The sequence below is a fragment of the Pipistrellus hanaki genome, assembly GCF_964339955.1.
Source record: "Pipistrellus hanaki genome assembly, chromosome: 12".
Classification (NCBI taxonomy): Eukaryota; Metazoa; Chordata; class Mammalia; order Chiroptera; family Vespertilionidae; genus Pipistrellus; species Pipistrellus hanaki.
This window is the reverse complement of record NC_140514.1, coordinates 50,409,965-50,425,302: the sequence shown is the minus strand read 5'-3', so window position 1 is coordinate 50,425,302 and position 15,338 is coordinate 50,409,965. Positions and strand designations below refer to the sequence as shown.

General features: G+C 49.9%; 1 protein-coding gene across 1 annotated transcript; it reads right to left on the bottom strand.

Annotated features, from left to right (window-relative positions):
* Positions 1 to 7,394: 7,394 nt before the first annotated feature.
* Positions 7,395 to 10,330, bottom strand: IL36RN (interleukin 36 receptor antagonist; the record flags this gene model as incomplete). Its single annotated transcript, XM_084900940.1, has 4 exons — positions 7,395 to 7,619; positions 7,775 to 7,902; positions 8,924 to 9,009; positions 10,302 to 10,330. 4 exons carry the CDS (start codon positions 10,328 to 10,330, stop codon positions 7,395 to 7,397), a joined length of 468 nt encoding a protein of 155 aa, XP_084757066.1.
* Positions 10,331 to 15,338: the final 5,008 nt, after the last annotated feature.

Below are 15,338 nucleotides of genomic sequence, written 5' to 3'. Positions count from 1 at the left end.
AGGGACCTCAGTTCCTCCCAGTGTGTCACACACTCCATACCCAGAGCTTTTCCTTCTCTTTTGCCCCCAAGTGGCCTTTCACTGGACTTTGTCCCGTACCTCTCCTTTAACACCATCTCTGGCTGTCACAGAGCTCATCAGTTCTCCTGTCCTGGATCACATACCAGCACCAAATAGCCCCAGACACTCTCCATGCTATTTTCACACCATCCCCATCCTATCTTCTTTTTGATCTCCTGCATGTGAATATGTTCTCTAAGACCCACATTAGTTTCTATGGCACCAAATCTGGACTCTTTCTCAATCCTCTGATAGTTGGCCAATGCCCCTGGGAACCCTTGGTTGACTGCCTCCCTTCACACCTCTCCATGTCCTCTTCTCAGATGTTGTAGATTTGCCCTTCCTTTGGAAGCATTCCTAACACTGGAAGCCACAAGTCAAAGTCCTAAGCACTTCTCTTTCATTTCCCTGAGTTTCAATTCACCCATTTCCATAACTGCAATGATCATGTTAATCTACACCTCCAAGTCCAGACTGAACACCCCAGTTTATCTCCAGCAGCTAAAGGACACCCCCTTCTGGACATCTTGCCATCATACCCAACCAAATATTTCTAAGGTCAAATTGATCACCTCTTGCCCACCCACCTCCAGTCCAATGTCCCTCCCAGTTTTATTTCTCCCAGTACACAATCTTCCTCCAGCCAGTGAGATTAAAAAACCGGAGGGTCATTGACCATTTTGCCCACGTCTCCTGACTCTGTTTAATTTATTAACAAGTTCTGATAGATCAGTGGTTGGCAAACTCATTAGTCAACAGAGCAGCAAACCGCGGTACACAAGCCTCATGTGGTTCGAGAGCCGCAGTTTGCCGACCACTGTGATAGATTATTCTTTAAAATTAACTTTTATTTCTTAACAGCCATTAGACCTTGCCTGTGTTCCTGGTTTTTCTACCTTCAATCCAGACCAACATGGACTCATCTTCTAAGTACTGCTCTCACACATCCCCACCTTTCACCACCCTCTGGCCCAGATCTATTTGTATGAGCGTGTCTCACTTCTCTGTGGACACTGAGCCACCCCTCCAGGCATACAACTTCTTCCTACCTCCCAATGGCCACACTTAGGACTGTCTTTGCTTCCCCTGCCTCAAAAGTCATTCCTCCTCATTGCTGTCCACTCTGACCTATGTCATTAGGGTCACTGAACATGGAATCATTATCTGTAAGTTAAATGTCTAGTTCTGCCAAATTAATTGGCAGCTTAGAGTAACAAGCCATACAAGTTCACTTAACCTCAATCCTCAGTTTCAGCATCTATAAAATCATGAAGTTAGAGTATGTGGTTATTAAGAATCAGATCAAACTATCTATGATGCCGAGATTCAGAGTTTAATAAATCTTTACTATTGCACTCTATTCTGCATTCTTATTAAATTTCACTGTATTGTTTATTGTTCTATCTATAGACATTTGTTTCCCTTATAAAAATTAACATGATCTTGCAGTCATAAAACATGGCTTGTAGCTCCCTCCAACCTCCTCTGACACAAGTGGTGCTCATGGGCAGGACACAGAACCACACAGCGAATTTAAATGGCAAAATGGGTTCAAGACCTAGTGCTGCTACTCATTTGTATTCAACCTTGGATAGTCCCCTTTATCCCGGGCCTCCAACTTACTATCATTGGAATGAGTGGCTAGCCCAGACAGTACTTTTAAAAACTAAGTTTTACACAGAAACTTGAATGAAAATGGATAAAAGGGCCTGCTTTTGCTGAGTCAACATGTGATGGAGTCAGCAGAAAATGCAAGCATTATCCTTGAGCACTACAGTAGGTACTGGGGTACCTCTAAAGAGTCTAAACCTCACCAAGCACTACTGAATACCACTGGCTTAGAAAATTCCTCTGGCATTATATCCTAAAGCATATAGTTCCAAATATTAACATTATCCTGATTCAACTTTCTCCTCCAATTCCTTCTGTGTGCCCCGGAACTTACCCAGCATCCCATGGTGTTCTGTGGATAGAACATCTTTCCATCTAGAGAGTTGCCAGGAGGAGTTAAGAAAAGGGCATATTGAGATGTTGATAGAAGGAAGAAGAAAATAGAGAGAACATTGCCTGCCCACCACTGACCTGCAAATCCTCAGTGCCTGGAACCACCAAGTGACTTCTCCAGGGCACCTGCCTGGATTTATACAGTCTTATCTGGTGGGTTGGGCCTGCAGCATCTTTAAAATTGGCTCTAGGATGGGGAAGAAGAACCTGTGGATTTCACAATGTCTACAGCAAATATGGGTAATGAGAAGGTGGGGGTATTAATGAATGTTTGTTTGCAGAAGCTCAGCGCTGGGCCCCTGCTCATAGCTACTGTCATTGACACTGTTATTGGTGGCTTGGGCCACTAGATAAACAATGCTGGTATCAGATGTCCTCAGGTTGCCTTCCCTTTGGTACCCATGGGCTCCATTCTAGACTTAAAGGTGGCAGAGGCAAGTGGAGTGAGTCCAAGGGGCCTAAGGGGAGAACAACCTCTGATGGCTAAAGCCAGGCAGCGTGAAAGTGGGGCCTGAGCGCATATGAGCTTGACCCTGTTTGGAATGATGGGAGGTACATCCAATAGCTGGAATCAACTTGATGAGACAGAACATCTGACAAAATCCATGCTCAAAGGACATTAAACTTAGATCATCCTGAACTGACCAGGTGCCATGTGCCCTGGATGACTGGAGCACATGACATGGTGTGAGCAGGACCAGGGTAAATACTCAGCCCCTAACTGACAGAACTTATTTCAGTCCATCCATCTACACATCTGTCCATCCATTCATCCAGCTACCCACTCACAAGGGGCAGAACACTTAGGTGTAGTGTTCTCTGGAGATCAATGCCTTCTTGTAATTCTTCCTCTAAAGACATTTACAAAGTTCTATGCACAGCTCCAGGGAGGAAGTGGGAGAGGCAATCTAACACCCCAATATCTGCAGAATGAGAGATAAGAAAAGATGGGCAGGAACAGGACCAGATTTCTGTTTTCTAAGGCCAGCAGTCATTCTTGACCCCCTCTCTCAATCTCTTGCCCCTCTGTGTAAAGGGCCAAAGCATGGGGTATGATTTCAGGCAATCAGTGAATGTTTATTCACACTGCTATAAGACAAAGACATTCATTGCATATCCCTGTTAAGTAACTTTACAGTCCATCTGGGGAGCTAAGTCATAAACACTTGAAAAGTCAATTAAGAAAACCAGACTCCAATCTGTGGGCCAAGGGCATATTGTGTTAGAGACAATACAGATAAATAATTTCCTTGAGTGAGAAACCAAATTTATACAATTTTAAGGGTCTTAGACATGACAAATTGGGTGCTACAGCATCTCTGAATAATAGGCTAAGCAGGCTCTACTTCAATACCTCCAGGGCCAGAGACCTCACACCTCTTGGAAAAATCCTAATTGTGTGTGTGGTCATTATGGTTAAAATTTTCAGGTCACACAGGAAAAACAGCTCTATCCATTCACTGGTCCTGCTTGTGTGTTCTGGAGTCACATAGAATGAGTGTATTCTCCTACTAAGATGTCTTGTAGTCCTTGAGGAGGGCTCTCCCTGTACAGCTTCTTCAGGATATGAGCCCTCAGCACTTCTGCTTCTTCCCTTAGGCATGGTCTGGGACCCTCTCTGCTCTTTAGGACAACTATTGTCCTTAGTGATGACAGCTGGCACAAACTACATATGTCATGAGTATATACCTCTGTAAATACTTGCTGAGACTGGGGACTTGTGCTGAAATGGAAGAAATCTAAAACAATGAGACCTGTTTCATTTGAATGCCATGATGCCAAGGCCTCTGGTTCATATACACAGCATTTTACATTCTGTCCTTTTCAATCAACATGTCAGTTTGTAACCAAAACCAAGGTTTGGCTATTTGGTGCCACAAAAGCCAAACTTGTGAGACAGGTGCTGATGAATAAGGAAAGAGGTTTATTCAAGTGCTAGTCACCTGAGAAGACGGGGGACTCTTGTCATAGCCCATCCCAACATCTCAGTGCAGGCAGCATTTATATAAGGAAGGGAGAGGGAAAGCAGAACAAAGAGTTCAAGGAGATGGTTTTGAAAAGTCATTCTACATGCAGACCAGTACAGTCCTTTCCAATAAGGATCTTGGTCAAGTGACAATCTGGTGTGTATCATCGTGGTTTTACAGTTGAAGGTCAGGGACAACTGAAGTTGGAGTCTGTATATTCTAAAGTTAGTTCCTAGGATTCTTATACAAACATGCTTTTTATCTACAAGCAACATACCAGAGTCAGCACTTACAGAAACAAAGTCAAAAGAATGGTGGGGTGGTTACAATTCCCCTGCTACATGCGCATCCCTGCTAAATCCCTTTTGAGTTTTATCATCCTACAAGTGATAAAGAGCCACTTCAGGCTGGAGAAGCTTCAAGAATGAAGGAATTTCAGCTGCTCCCTAAGGGTGGGGCAGCTGAAATTTAGATGGAGGAGGGAAGAGAATGTTTCAGGTAAGAAATGGCTCCCACATCCCACTCATTGAATTCCAATTGCCAAAGACTATGCAAGGTACTTGGAAACAAGCTGATGCAGCCTTGACTTTGAGGTCAAATTAGGGACCAGAGACCCCAAGTCAACTTATTACAGTGAGGGGAAGGTCACATAGAGGTACATGTAAGACAGTGTCAGAACAGATGACCAGGGATCTCAATTCAGCAGAAGCTCCTCAGAAGAGGTGATAATCAGGGACCATGGCTGGGCCAGTGGGCACAGAGTGTGAACTGGATCTACAGAATAGCCTGGTGCCTGGAGCCATGTTCTCAGCCCTGAGGCCTGGGAGGCTGTGGCTAAAGGTCTAGGAGGCATACTCTCTGGTCCGGTCATCCTGTGCTAGTCCTTAGTGGAATCCATGCTGGTCTGACAGGTGAGGAGCAGGTGCAACACCTGCTCAGATTTGAGCCCCTCCCTGGCCTCTGCTCCCATCCCCAGGGTTTAGGTGGGAACATTGGGGTCACAGTCCTGGCACACATGGCTGGAGGTGCAAAGGTAGTCAAAGAAGAACTGAATCTTGCAGAAACAGAGAATATTTGGCAAATTTAGTATGATCAACTTTTAAATAGAACATTTAAAGAAGTAAAGGGGCCAATGTTCACTTTGAGAAGAAAAATGAAAATATTGGAGAAAATTGCAATCATAATAAAATAAATGCATTTACTTCTTTTCCCTATGTATTATTCATCTATTGCTGCCTAACAAGTGACTCCAAAAGCTTAGTCATTTAAAGCACCAGATGTTTTTCTTCTCACATGCTCTTGGGGGGACAGGGTGCCTACAGCAGCTTGGCTGGGTGGTTCTGTGTCACTGTCCTCCCAGGTTGCACTCAGCAGTGTCATGGCTGCCTGACTAGGGCTGGAGGGGCGCTTCCATGCTCATTCACATGGCCCTTGGCAAGAGGCTTCATTCTTCACCACTCGGGTCTCTATTGGCTGCTTACAACACACAGCTGCTTCCCCAGCTCAAGGGAACAAAGAAATGAGAGACCAACGTAGTCACTGTGGGAGTTTCAGAAGTGGCACCACGTTCCTTCTGCCATCTTCTACTGGTCACAGAGAGGACTGGTGCAATGAGGGAGGGGACACAGTGTGAGAGGAATGCTCATTTCCTAGGGCTGTCATGACCAATTATCACAGACTTGATGATTTAAAACACCAGGGAAATGCGCTCTCTCAGCTGGGGAGACTGGCAGGACAATGCCACCTCCTGGAGGGTGCCTGGGCCATGGCACTTCTGCCTTATTGTAGCTCAACTCCAGTCTCTGCCTCAGACTGCACACAACCTTCTTCCCTGGGCCTCCTGTTCTTACCAGGACAGCAGGCATATTGCATCCATATGCAATGAGGGTGGGGGTGAGAGCATGAGGGTGGGGGTGGAGAAGGCACATATGATGGCAGCTGAATTGGGGAAGAGGAAGGGACTGGGACTTGGGTCCCTAACCCTTTACCCTGCACAGGGGTAGTGATGGGACCCCATGTAGGCAGCTGGTGGCCCTAATGGGCTCAACTTGGGATGGGGCTGGCCTGTGGGGTTTAGGGCACTGAGGAAAGTACCATGAAGCATGAGGGTTCTCACCACTCCCTTTTTTACCTCGTGTCATTTTTGCAAGGTTCCATACCAGGAACACTGTGAGGGGCCCATCCAATACAGCATGGCTTCAACCAATTGTACCTGCAAAGGCCCTATCTCCAAATAAGGTCACAGTCTGGGGTTCAGAAGGATGTAGATTTAGAGGGACATACTCAACCAGCACTGGAGTCCCTGGGAGGCTGAATCCCACATCCTGAAACCTCAGGGACCACTTCCGGTCAAAGTGCATGGTGTTCTCTCTGTCAGTTCCCTCCCCAGGAGACTCCAACCACAGGCACCCACCAGGCCCTCCTTCCCAGCCTGCTGAGATCTGAACTGAAGGCAACCACCCTATCTCACTCCCAGGAAGTGGGAGCTGAGGACAATCAGAAATGATGTCTGCTCTGCTCACCTCGAAATTAATTCTTCTGATGATGACACACGTAATCCATCTTCAGTGTAGGACAATTAGAATATACAAATAAATAAAAAGAACAACAACAAAAAGTCACCTAATACCAGCAGCCTGACATTGCTAAAATTGAAGTCAATTCTTGAAGACATTTTCTTATATTTTTAATTAAATATGTATTTTTAATTAAAATGGAATTATAAGATATGCCACTGTGTAACTTGCTCTTCTTGCTTAATGTGTCATGAGCATCTCCATGTGACTAGACACCAGCATCTTGGATTTTAATTGTACCTTGGGTTTCAGGTGACTGCCTGTCCACCCTCGGTCTTCTGAGCTGGAGCCATGCCCTTGGGCACCACCACCCTGAGAGCATGAGGGTGGGGGTGGAGAAGGCACATATGATGGCAGCTGAATTAGGGAAGGGGAAGGGACTGGGACTTGGGTCCTAACCCTTTACCCTGCACAGGGGTAGTGATGGGACCCCATGTAGGCAGCTGGTGGCCCTAATAGGCTCAACTTGGGATGGGGCTGGCCTGTGGGGTTCAGGGGCACTGGGCAAGGTACCCTGAAGCATGAGGATTCCCACCACCCCCTTTTATACCTCGTGTCATTTTTGCAAGGTTCCATACCAGGAGTACCACCCGGCAGGGAAAAAACTTGAACTAATCACCAAATCTAGAAGAATTTATGCAAACTGGGAATCAGGAGAAGGGAGAGTGACCATGTGTCGAGTCAGTCAAGTGGGGGCCCGAGAACAGAGGAGGGTGGTCACTTGGCCCTCCTCCTCCTCCACTCACCCCTGGGGGCTCTGCCCCTGGGTCCTGGGAGATGGGTTGCCCTAGTCACATTGCTGGAAGTAGAAGTCCATGATGGGGTGGTCCCAGCTGGCATCCCCCGGAAGCTGGGTGAGCCTGAGAGGCTGGTCTGCTTCGGGCGCAGTGCAGAGGAACCAGCCCGGGAAGGCAGCCGACTCGAACCTGGAGGTGAGCCCCGTGTCCCGCCTGTAGAAGGTGAAGCCCCTGGAGCCCTCTGGGCTGCGGTAGAGCTCCATAATGTCCACTGGCTGCAGGTAGAGGGCACAGCAGATGAGGGTGTGAATGGGGCGGCCAGGAGAGCTGGGACGAGGGCTTGGAACACAGGGCAATAACAGAAGCTGGTAGGAGAGGTGCTCGGCCTTGGCCTCAGCATTGGCTGCTCAGTGGAGCCCATAGAACTCACCTCTAGTTTCAGAATCGGTTCCTGCCCAGTCCCACACGACAGGCACTGGCTCCCTCCCTGGACTCCCAGGATGACTGGAGAGAGGCTGCCGTCCAAAAACCGATTGGGGACAACACTGATCTCCTCGCCTGGAGGAAGGAAGCCAGATGCAGGGCCTTGCCTGCCTTCCCTCCCACTCTCCGCCCACTCCCACGCCCCGTCGTGGACTTGGGGGAGCAGGTCTCTGTGAGGCGTGCTGTCCCCGGGCCTCAGCAGCTGTCATGTGGGGAAAGGTGCTCTCCTGCCAGCTGGCCCGAAGACATCAAGGCACACAGCACATTGTACCATCTCCCGCCCCTTCACCCACCTTCTTGTCCATGATCAAATCCTCAAGCCTTCACCAGCCCTCACAGGACCCTGACCTCCTCCTTTAATACCCTCCACACTCGGCCTCTCCTCAGAGTTACTTGAATATTATTCTATCCCCTGGGAGATGCCTAAGAACAGGAGAGGGTCTCAATCATCTGGGACATTCCCCCCATATGCACACATGTGTGCACACAGGCACTCAGACGCATGCACACATATGGCATGCACACACAGCCTCGCAGAGGGTCTGTCTGGCCCCAGGCCCGGCGAGCCTGTCCCAGGCAGGCAAGTAAGGGCTGTAGCAGAGAGAAGGGCCTGCCGCTCGCCATGTGTGGCACAGAATGAGTAAGCACCAAGCCAGGGGTGCCACCTGCTCTCAGGGTCCTGCCACTCTGAGTGACCAGGGGCCCCCTAGAGCAGAAGGGATCCAGGCTACAGGTACAGAAACTCGCCCCCATGGAAATGAAGGCCCAGGAAGCCTGTCAGGTTCTCCCAGCACTGGATGTGTCCCAGGACAAGGATGTGTGGCCTAAGTCCAGTTGTGAGGGCAGGACAACGCATTTGTCTTAGAAAACAGCCTCTACATCCCCTCCCCCCGCACAGCGGTTCCAGGTGGCACTGGGCACTGGGCACATGTCTCGCATTACAGGGAGGTGTTACTTTTTTTGTCCTTGCGAGAAGCCGGGCTTCAGGGAGCCCTGGCTATTGTGTCAGGCCTGGGTCTTGCAAGGCTGTTCTAAGCCCTCCCAGCCCCTCCCCTCAGAGCAGAGCCCCAGGGAAGAAGGGTCTGTTGCCACCCACCTTTCACGACCTTCCCTGCATGCACCCCGCCAGCCAGCAGCTGGTTATCCTGCAGATAAAGCACCTTCAATGCTGCATCCTTCATTCTGGAACATCAGAACAATGACACTCGGTCAGGGAAGTGGGAGTGGGGAGTCCAGTTTGACGTGCACCGGAGTTCCCCAGTCCCAGGCACTGTCCTCCTCTGCCCGCTGTGCCAAAGGAATGGCACCACCTTCTTCCAGCCCCACTGGCCCCACAGCCTCCCACAGAGCCTGGGGTCCTTTCCTTCACCCTATTCAGTCTTTCCTACACCAAGCAGCCCCTTCGATGTCATGTTGGAAAGCTGGAGTCCCAGATCCCCGTCCTGCTCTGCCACCACGGCTGCCGACTTGCAATGGACAAACCGCTCAGAATCGGTTCCTGCCCATCCCACAGGACAGGGCCCGGTCTGCCCATCACACACTAAGACAGCGAGTTCAACATGCCCGGCTCTCCCTGATGAAAATCCCACCCTCAGTCGTCACTGAAGACATCAGGGGCTTTCCTTCTGCTCTGCCGCAGACGCCCTGCCGCCGTCAGAATGTCTTTCATGTAAAATGCTTTCCTTTTACTTTTCACATGTGCTTCTCTTCTGTGAGCTCAGCTGATTCCTGGCGTCCTGTGAGGTGAAGGTGTGTCCAGCAGGGGTTCCCCAGATGCCACGTGGAATAAAGTGCACTGTGTACACTGGCTCGGTGTCGGTTAATGTGGACAAATCTCTGCCTCAGAGTTCCTCAGACTGTGCCACTCACAAGGAGCCATAATGAGCATGTCCGCACTCACTCTGTCAGGAAGTCCCCTGTGTACAGCGGCTCGCAGGACTGGGCTCCAGGGAACACACTTTGGGAAAAGCTGTCGAGGCTCTGAGTGCAGTGAGAGTGAGGACGGGTGTCATTCGTGGCTACAATGTCCAGAGCGTGGCCTAGGGCCCAGTCTCGCACGCCAGAGGGCAGACAGACTGCCTGACAGTCGTTTTGTTGTTGTGGTTCTTTTGTCCTGAAGGCAGCAGGGCCAGTGGGGCAAGGGCCAGGGATGCCAGGTCATGCTGTGGGCATGACAGGCGGTCTCCTGACTTGATCTCAATATGGACGCAGGAGGCTGCAGCTCCACACAGGGGGCCCTGTCCCTCTGCCCACAGAGGAGCCCCCTGAGGGGCTGCTCAGGGAGAGGCTGGAAGAATGTGTCTTGGGAAGGGGAGGGAGGAAAGGGTGGGGAGAGCTATTCTCACTGGCCCGCTGCCCACCCCTCTTGGGAAGCTGCAGCTCCCCTGGGCCAGGCCTGTTCCTCCCAGAAAAGGCTGGACAGCAGGCACCTGCGCTGTCCCCAGGACACAGCCATCTCCGAGGTTCATACTCACCGGAAGCACAGGGCTCCACTCAGAACCATCCTGCCCTTCGGCGTGTGGTGTTAGGAGGAGACAGGCTGAGCTGGCAGGGGCCTCTGACCACCAGCATGTGAGCTGCCCCCACTGAGCAGGGGACCCTGGTCTGGGGTCAGGAGAGAAGCCCGGTCCTGCTAGGAGGATGGAACGAGCTCCAGGAGCCACCTGAGAACACCCCGTTCTCCTGGCAGAGCCACTGTGTTTGCCTGCTCCTGTGGGGATCGGGCAGCACAGGAGGCCTGGCCTTTAATAGCATGCCAGGGAGGGGCCTGAAACTGCCCCAGACAGGACGAGCAGGGTTCCCCACGTGGCTTCACACCCCCCTCTCTCCCAGGGAAGGAAGGTTCTGGAGACTGTCTTCCTCCCAGCAATTCTGACCATTTCCGGGGTTTCCAGCTCCCACTGAACACTGGGTTCCTGGGCCTCAGGTCCTTCCAGACCCAAAAATGTCAGCGCAGAAGCAGTTCAGGGAAAGTCAACTAACAACCCCCTTCCTCCCTCTCTCTTACCTTCCCTGCTTTCTCGTCCCTCTCTCCTTCTTTCCTCCCTCCCTCCTTCCCTCCCTTCCTTTCCTCCTCCCCTCAATCCTCCAGGCCTGTGGAAGGTGCTGGAGGTGGGGCTCTCCTGCTTAGATGTTTAAGTCTGCATATTCATTGTAGAAAAACTTGAAAATCCAGGTCAGCAAAGAAGAAAATGTGTGCCTTCACTACCAGAGCACGGCCAGAAACCCCACACGCACAGCTTTCCCTCTGCACACGGGGAGCTGCCTGCCGCCTTCACACACCTGCATCGCAGGACCTACACTCTTCAGCCTGCTGTTCATGTAGCGAAACCGCAGAGTACCTTGCCTTACCAAACATAATGGCTGTTTAGTAGTCCATTGTATAGAGGCAGCATCGCGTACTTAGAGTAATCAATCATCGTTAGTCCTTTGCATTGTGCTTATCATTTGCTATTGGAAATCAGGTTGTGACAAACATATTTGTATCAGCTTCTTGGCTCATTTGTCTGAGGATTTCCTCAGGAAATAAAATCGATCTCATGCTCTCTGTGATTGATCTTTCTTCAGTCCCTAAACGGTAAAATAATATGTGATTGTGTAATGATTCAGGCAATGTTCATTCAGGCAATTCATCCATATACTCTCTGATCGATTTGAATGAAAGGTAAGGGTCCAAGCGTAATAATAAACAGTTTAATTATGTCTTAAGTACCAGTGATAATCATTGACTGTTAAGGAATAATTTTTTTAATTGTGTTCAGGCTTATTGGGCTAAATGATCCTTACAGTGTTCAAGGATAAATAAAACATGAAGTTGTTCAAAAGTTAGAAAATAATCTTCTGTCCTTCACATAATGCCCCTAATATGATAAATCCCTTTCAGAAAAACAAAAGATGTAGAGGTTACCTTATTTCAAAATTACTAAACTGATCAAACAAAAATGATACTAAAATAATGCAAAAAGTAATAAAACCAGAAAGAAATTCCAGGTGTTGTTCTATAGGCAAAGTGACTTTAAGCAAACAGGCTTTTGTTTGCAAAGTGACTATACAGAAGTGGATATTATTTCACCTAAAAAGGTAAAATGCCATATGTCCAGGCTGCCTCCTCTGAGCCCCTGGCCCCAGTGAATGGCACGGTGTACCCAGGACAAGCCATGGCTTCACTCTTTCCTCCTTCTGCCTAGAAAGGAATGACGCCAGTGCTGGCCTTGTCTGCCTGTGGGGTAGAGAGGGGTGGGAGGGAAGGGGAGGAAGAGGGTTAGCACTTAGCATAAACCCACAGACACCTGCTCTCTGCACCCCATGTGTCCCCTCCTCCTGCACTCCTCCCAGGTGTGCCAAGAGGACACTGAGAACGTGGCAGAGACCAGGTTCACATTGACCTAAATCTGAGGCTGGTTCAAGACCAAACATTTGCTAACACGTCTCACCTGCCCCCGAGGGGCAGGAGGCCGGCTCTGCTGGCTGCCCGGCTGCGGCATACGCGGTGGGGCTTTCAGATTGCTCACAGGGAAGGCTAATGTATGCACATACTCGCTGACAGGCACTCGCTCAAAAGTGGTGCCAACGCTGTGCCACGATGTGCGAGGTGTGCTATTCTCGTCCTGTCTCACTTGGAGAGGGGAAGTCACCCAAGGGACAGGTGAGTAACAGATGGAGCTGGTGTTGGTACCCTGGCTGTTAAATTCCACACTGACTCACCCTACTCCCCAAGGCGAACAAATACACCATGGCAAGCTTAGAGATTCCAGCAGCAGAGGGTGAGGGCAGACCGGCCGATCTCCCTGCCCAGAGTCCGTGTGCAGGAAAGACCAATGGCTCCCTGAGAAGGACAGGCTTCAGAAAAGACCATGAACACCAACAGTGTTGGGCCAGAGACACAGGCTCCACCAAGACAGAGTGGCCACCTCAGGGCACAGAGAATTCTCCGTTCCTTGCGGAGACGTTTTTAGTGGGCATGGGAGAGATGGCGGGGATGCAGGACACATGGCCTCCAGGGAGCAGTCAGCGGACAGAGACCTCCCCCTCCCCAGTCCTAGTCCCAGACACAGCCTAGGGTCACTGTGGGGAGCGACAGAGGAGAGGTGCCACTTCCTTCACAGCACAGTTGAGAAACACGGATCCTTGTGAAATAGCAGGGAGGCTGTGGGTCAGGCCCTGCAGCTGAGGGCTGGGCCCGGATATGTTTGCGTAGTACCATGGCATCTTCCTGGGTGGGGCCTGGGGAGGGGCTGCTCTACAAGCTGGGATGGGAGCTCTGTGGGTAACCCACAAGGCAGGGTGAGGCTCCAGGTGTCCCAGCCACAGGCAGTAGCTGCCAATTGAGTCATTGAGGGTAGGGCTAAGCCACCCACCACCTCCTCACCTCAGACCCTGGTGAGAGACCTCCAAGGGCAGGCCCAGGGATTCCCTCGGCTGCTCCTCAGAAGTCCCAGAGCCCAAGGTCTCACCTCTCAGAGTTATGAGGTTTGGCCATTGCTGGGCCTCAAGGGAGGACTTGAGCAAGTTCTGGAGCTGGGCATGAGGATGGAAACAAGCCTAATGTGGAAGGTCAGCAAGCTGGTCAGACTGCACTATCCTTGCCTGTCCACCAGAGTGCAGGTTCTGCGTGCATGGCTGTGACCCACCAGAGAGGGCGCTCTCAGCCAGCCTCCATGGGGCAGGCCACACTGCATGCATATCTCTCAAACAGCTACCAGGTCTTTCCTCCTGTTTCCTGTCTCTTTCCATGAAGAAGCAGTGAGTCCCTGACAGCAGCACCACACAGGCAAGAAGAGCTGCACAGACTCCCCCAGAGGAGGCCCAGCCCTCCTTCCTCTGTGGGCGATGCTGGCACTGAGAGATGAGATCATCCTCTTTCATGGGCTCCTCTAGATCAGAGATTGTTCATTCTTTTTTAATTAATATTGTGTGTGTGTGTGTGTGCGCGCGCGCGCGTGCGCGTTTGTGTTTGATAACAATTATTACATAGGTGTTTCTACATATGTCTTTTCTAATTTATTATTATTACTAGAGGCCCGGTGCATGAAATCGTGCACAGGTATAGTCCCTAGGCCTAGCCTGTGATCAGGGCCATCTTCCCCAGCTGCTGGCAGCCAGCCCTGCCCCGCGCCACTACCCACCCCAGTTCCCCATTGGCTAAATAGCGATGGGAGCCTGATGGCTGGGGTAGGGATCAAGAGGTCTGCTGTTGCCAAACCGGTTTGGCTCAGTGGATAGAGCCTCGGTCTGCGGACTGAAAGGTACTGGGTTCTATTCCAGTCAAGGGCATGTACATTGGTTGCAGGCACATCCCCAGTAGGGGGTGTGCAGGAGGCAGCTGGTAGATGTTTCTCTCTCATCTATGTTTCTAGCTCTCTATCCCTCTCTCTTCCTCTTTCCCTCTCTCTTCCTCTTTGTAAAAAATCAATTAAAAATATTTTTTTAAAAAGAGGTCTGCTGTTCCTGCCCGCTTGCCAGCTCCATCCCAGCCACTGATCATTCTCTGGGGGGGGGGGGGGCAACTGGGGGTGGAGGGTGGAGGAGGGGGGTACCCGTGGGGGGGAGGGCTTGGCCTGGTGCCACCCACATCCCCTGCTACCCATCCCTGGTCCCCATTCACCATTGGCGATCAGAGCCTGCTGGCAGGGAAAAGGAACCAAGAGGTGCACCTCATAGTGACTGGTCTAGCAGTTGTTCTGGTTATTCTGCCATATGGTCACTGGGTTTTTATTGTACACTGGTAGGATATTTGTAGTAAAATAAACATATTATTTGCTGTCTTAACCATAGAGTTTAGCAGTGTTAAGTACATTCACACTGTTGTGCAACCATCACCACCATCCATCTCCAGAAGCTTTTTATCTTGCGAAACTGAACCTCTGAGCCCATTCAACAATAACTCCTCATCGCCCTCCCCCAGTCCCTGGCACCCACCATTCCACCTCTGTCTCTGAATTCTACTACTCTAAGTACCTCATATAAGAGGAATAATTCAGCCTTGGGTGCGAGTGACTAGCTTTTTTCACTCAACAAAATATCCTCACTCATGTGGTAGCATGTATGGGAATTTCCTTCCTTTTTAAGGCTGAATAACATTCCATTGTATGGATAGACCACACCTTATTTTTCCTTTTTTTAATTTATTTATTTTCTTCATTTTAGTTTATTTTTTTTTTTCTTTTCCTTTTATTTATTGATGGATATTTTAGTTGCCTCTACCTTTTGGCTGTTGTGAGTCATGCTGATATAAGCATAGGTGTTCTAATATCTGTTTGAGTCCCTGCTTTAGTATTTTGGGGTATATATACCCAGAATTGGGATTGCCAGATCATATAGTAATTCTATTTTTAATATTTTTAAGAGCCATTACACTGCTTTCCACAGTGACTGTATTTTACAATCCCACCAACCATGCACAAGGGCCCCATTTTCTCCACATTCTCACCAATGCTTATTTTTCTGTTTTGTTTTGTGGTTTTTAATACCCATCCTGACAAGTTGAGATGGTGTCTCATTGTGGTTTTGAT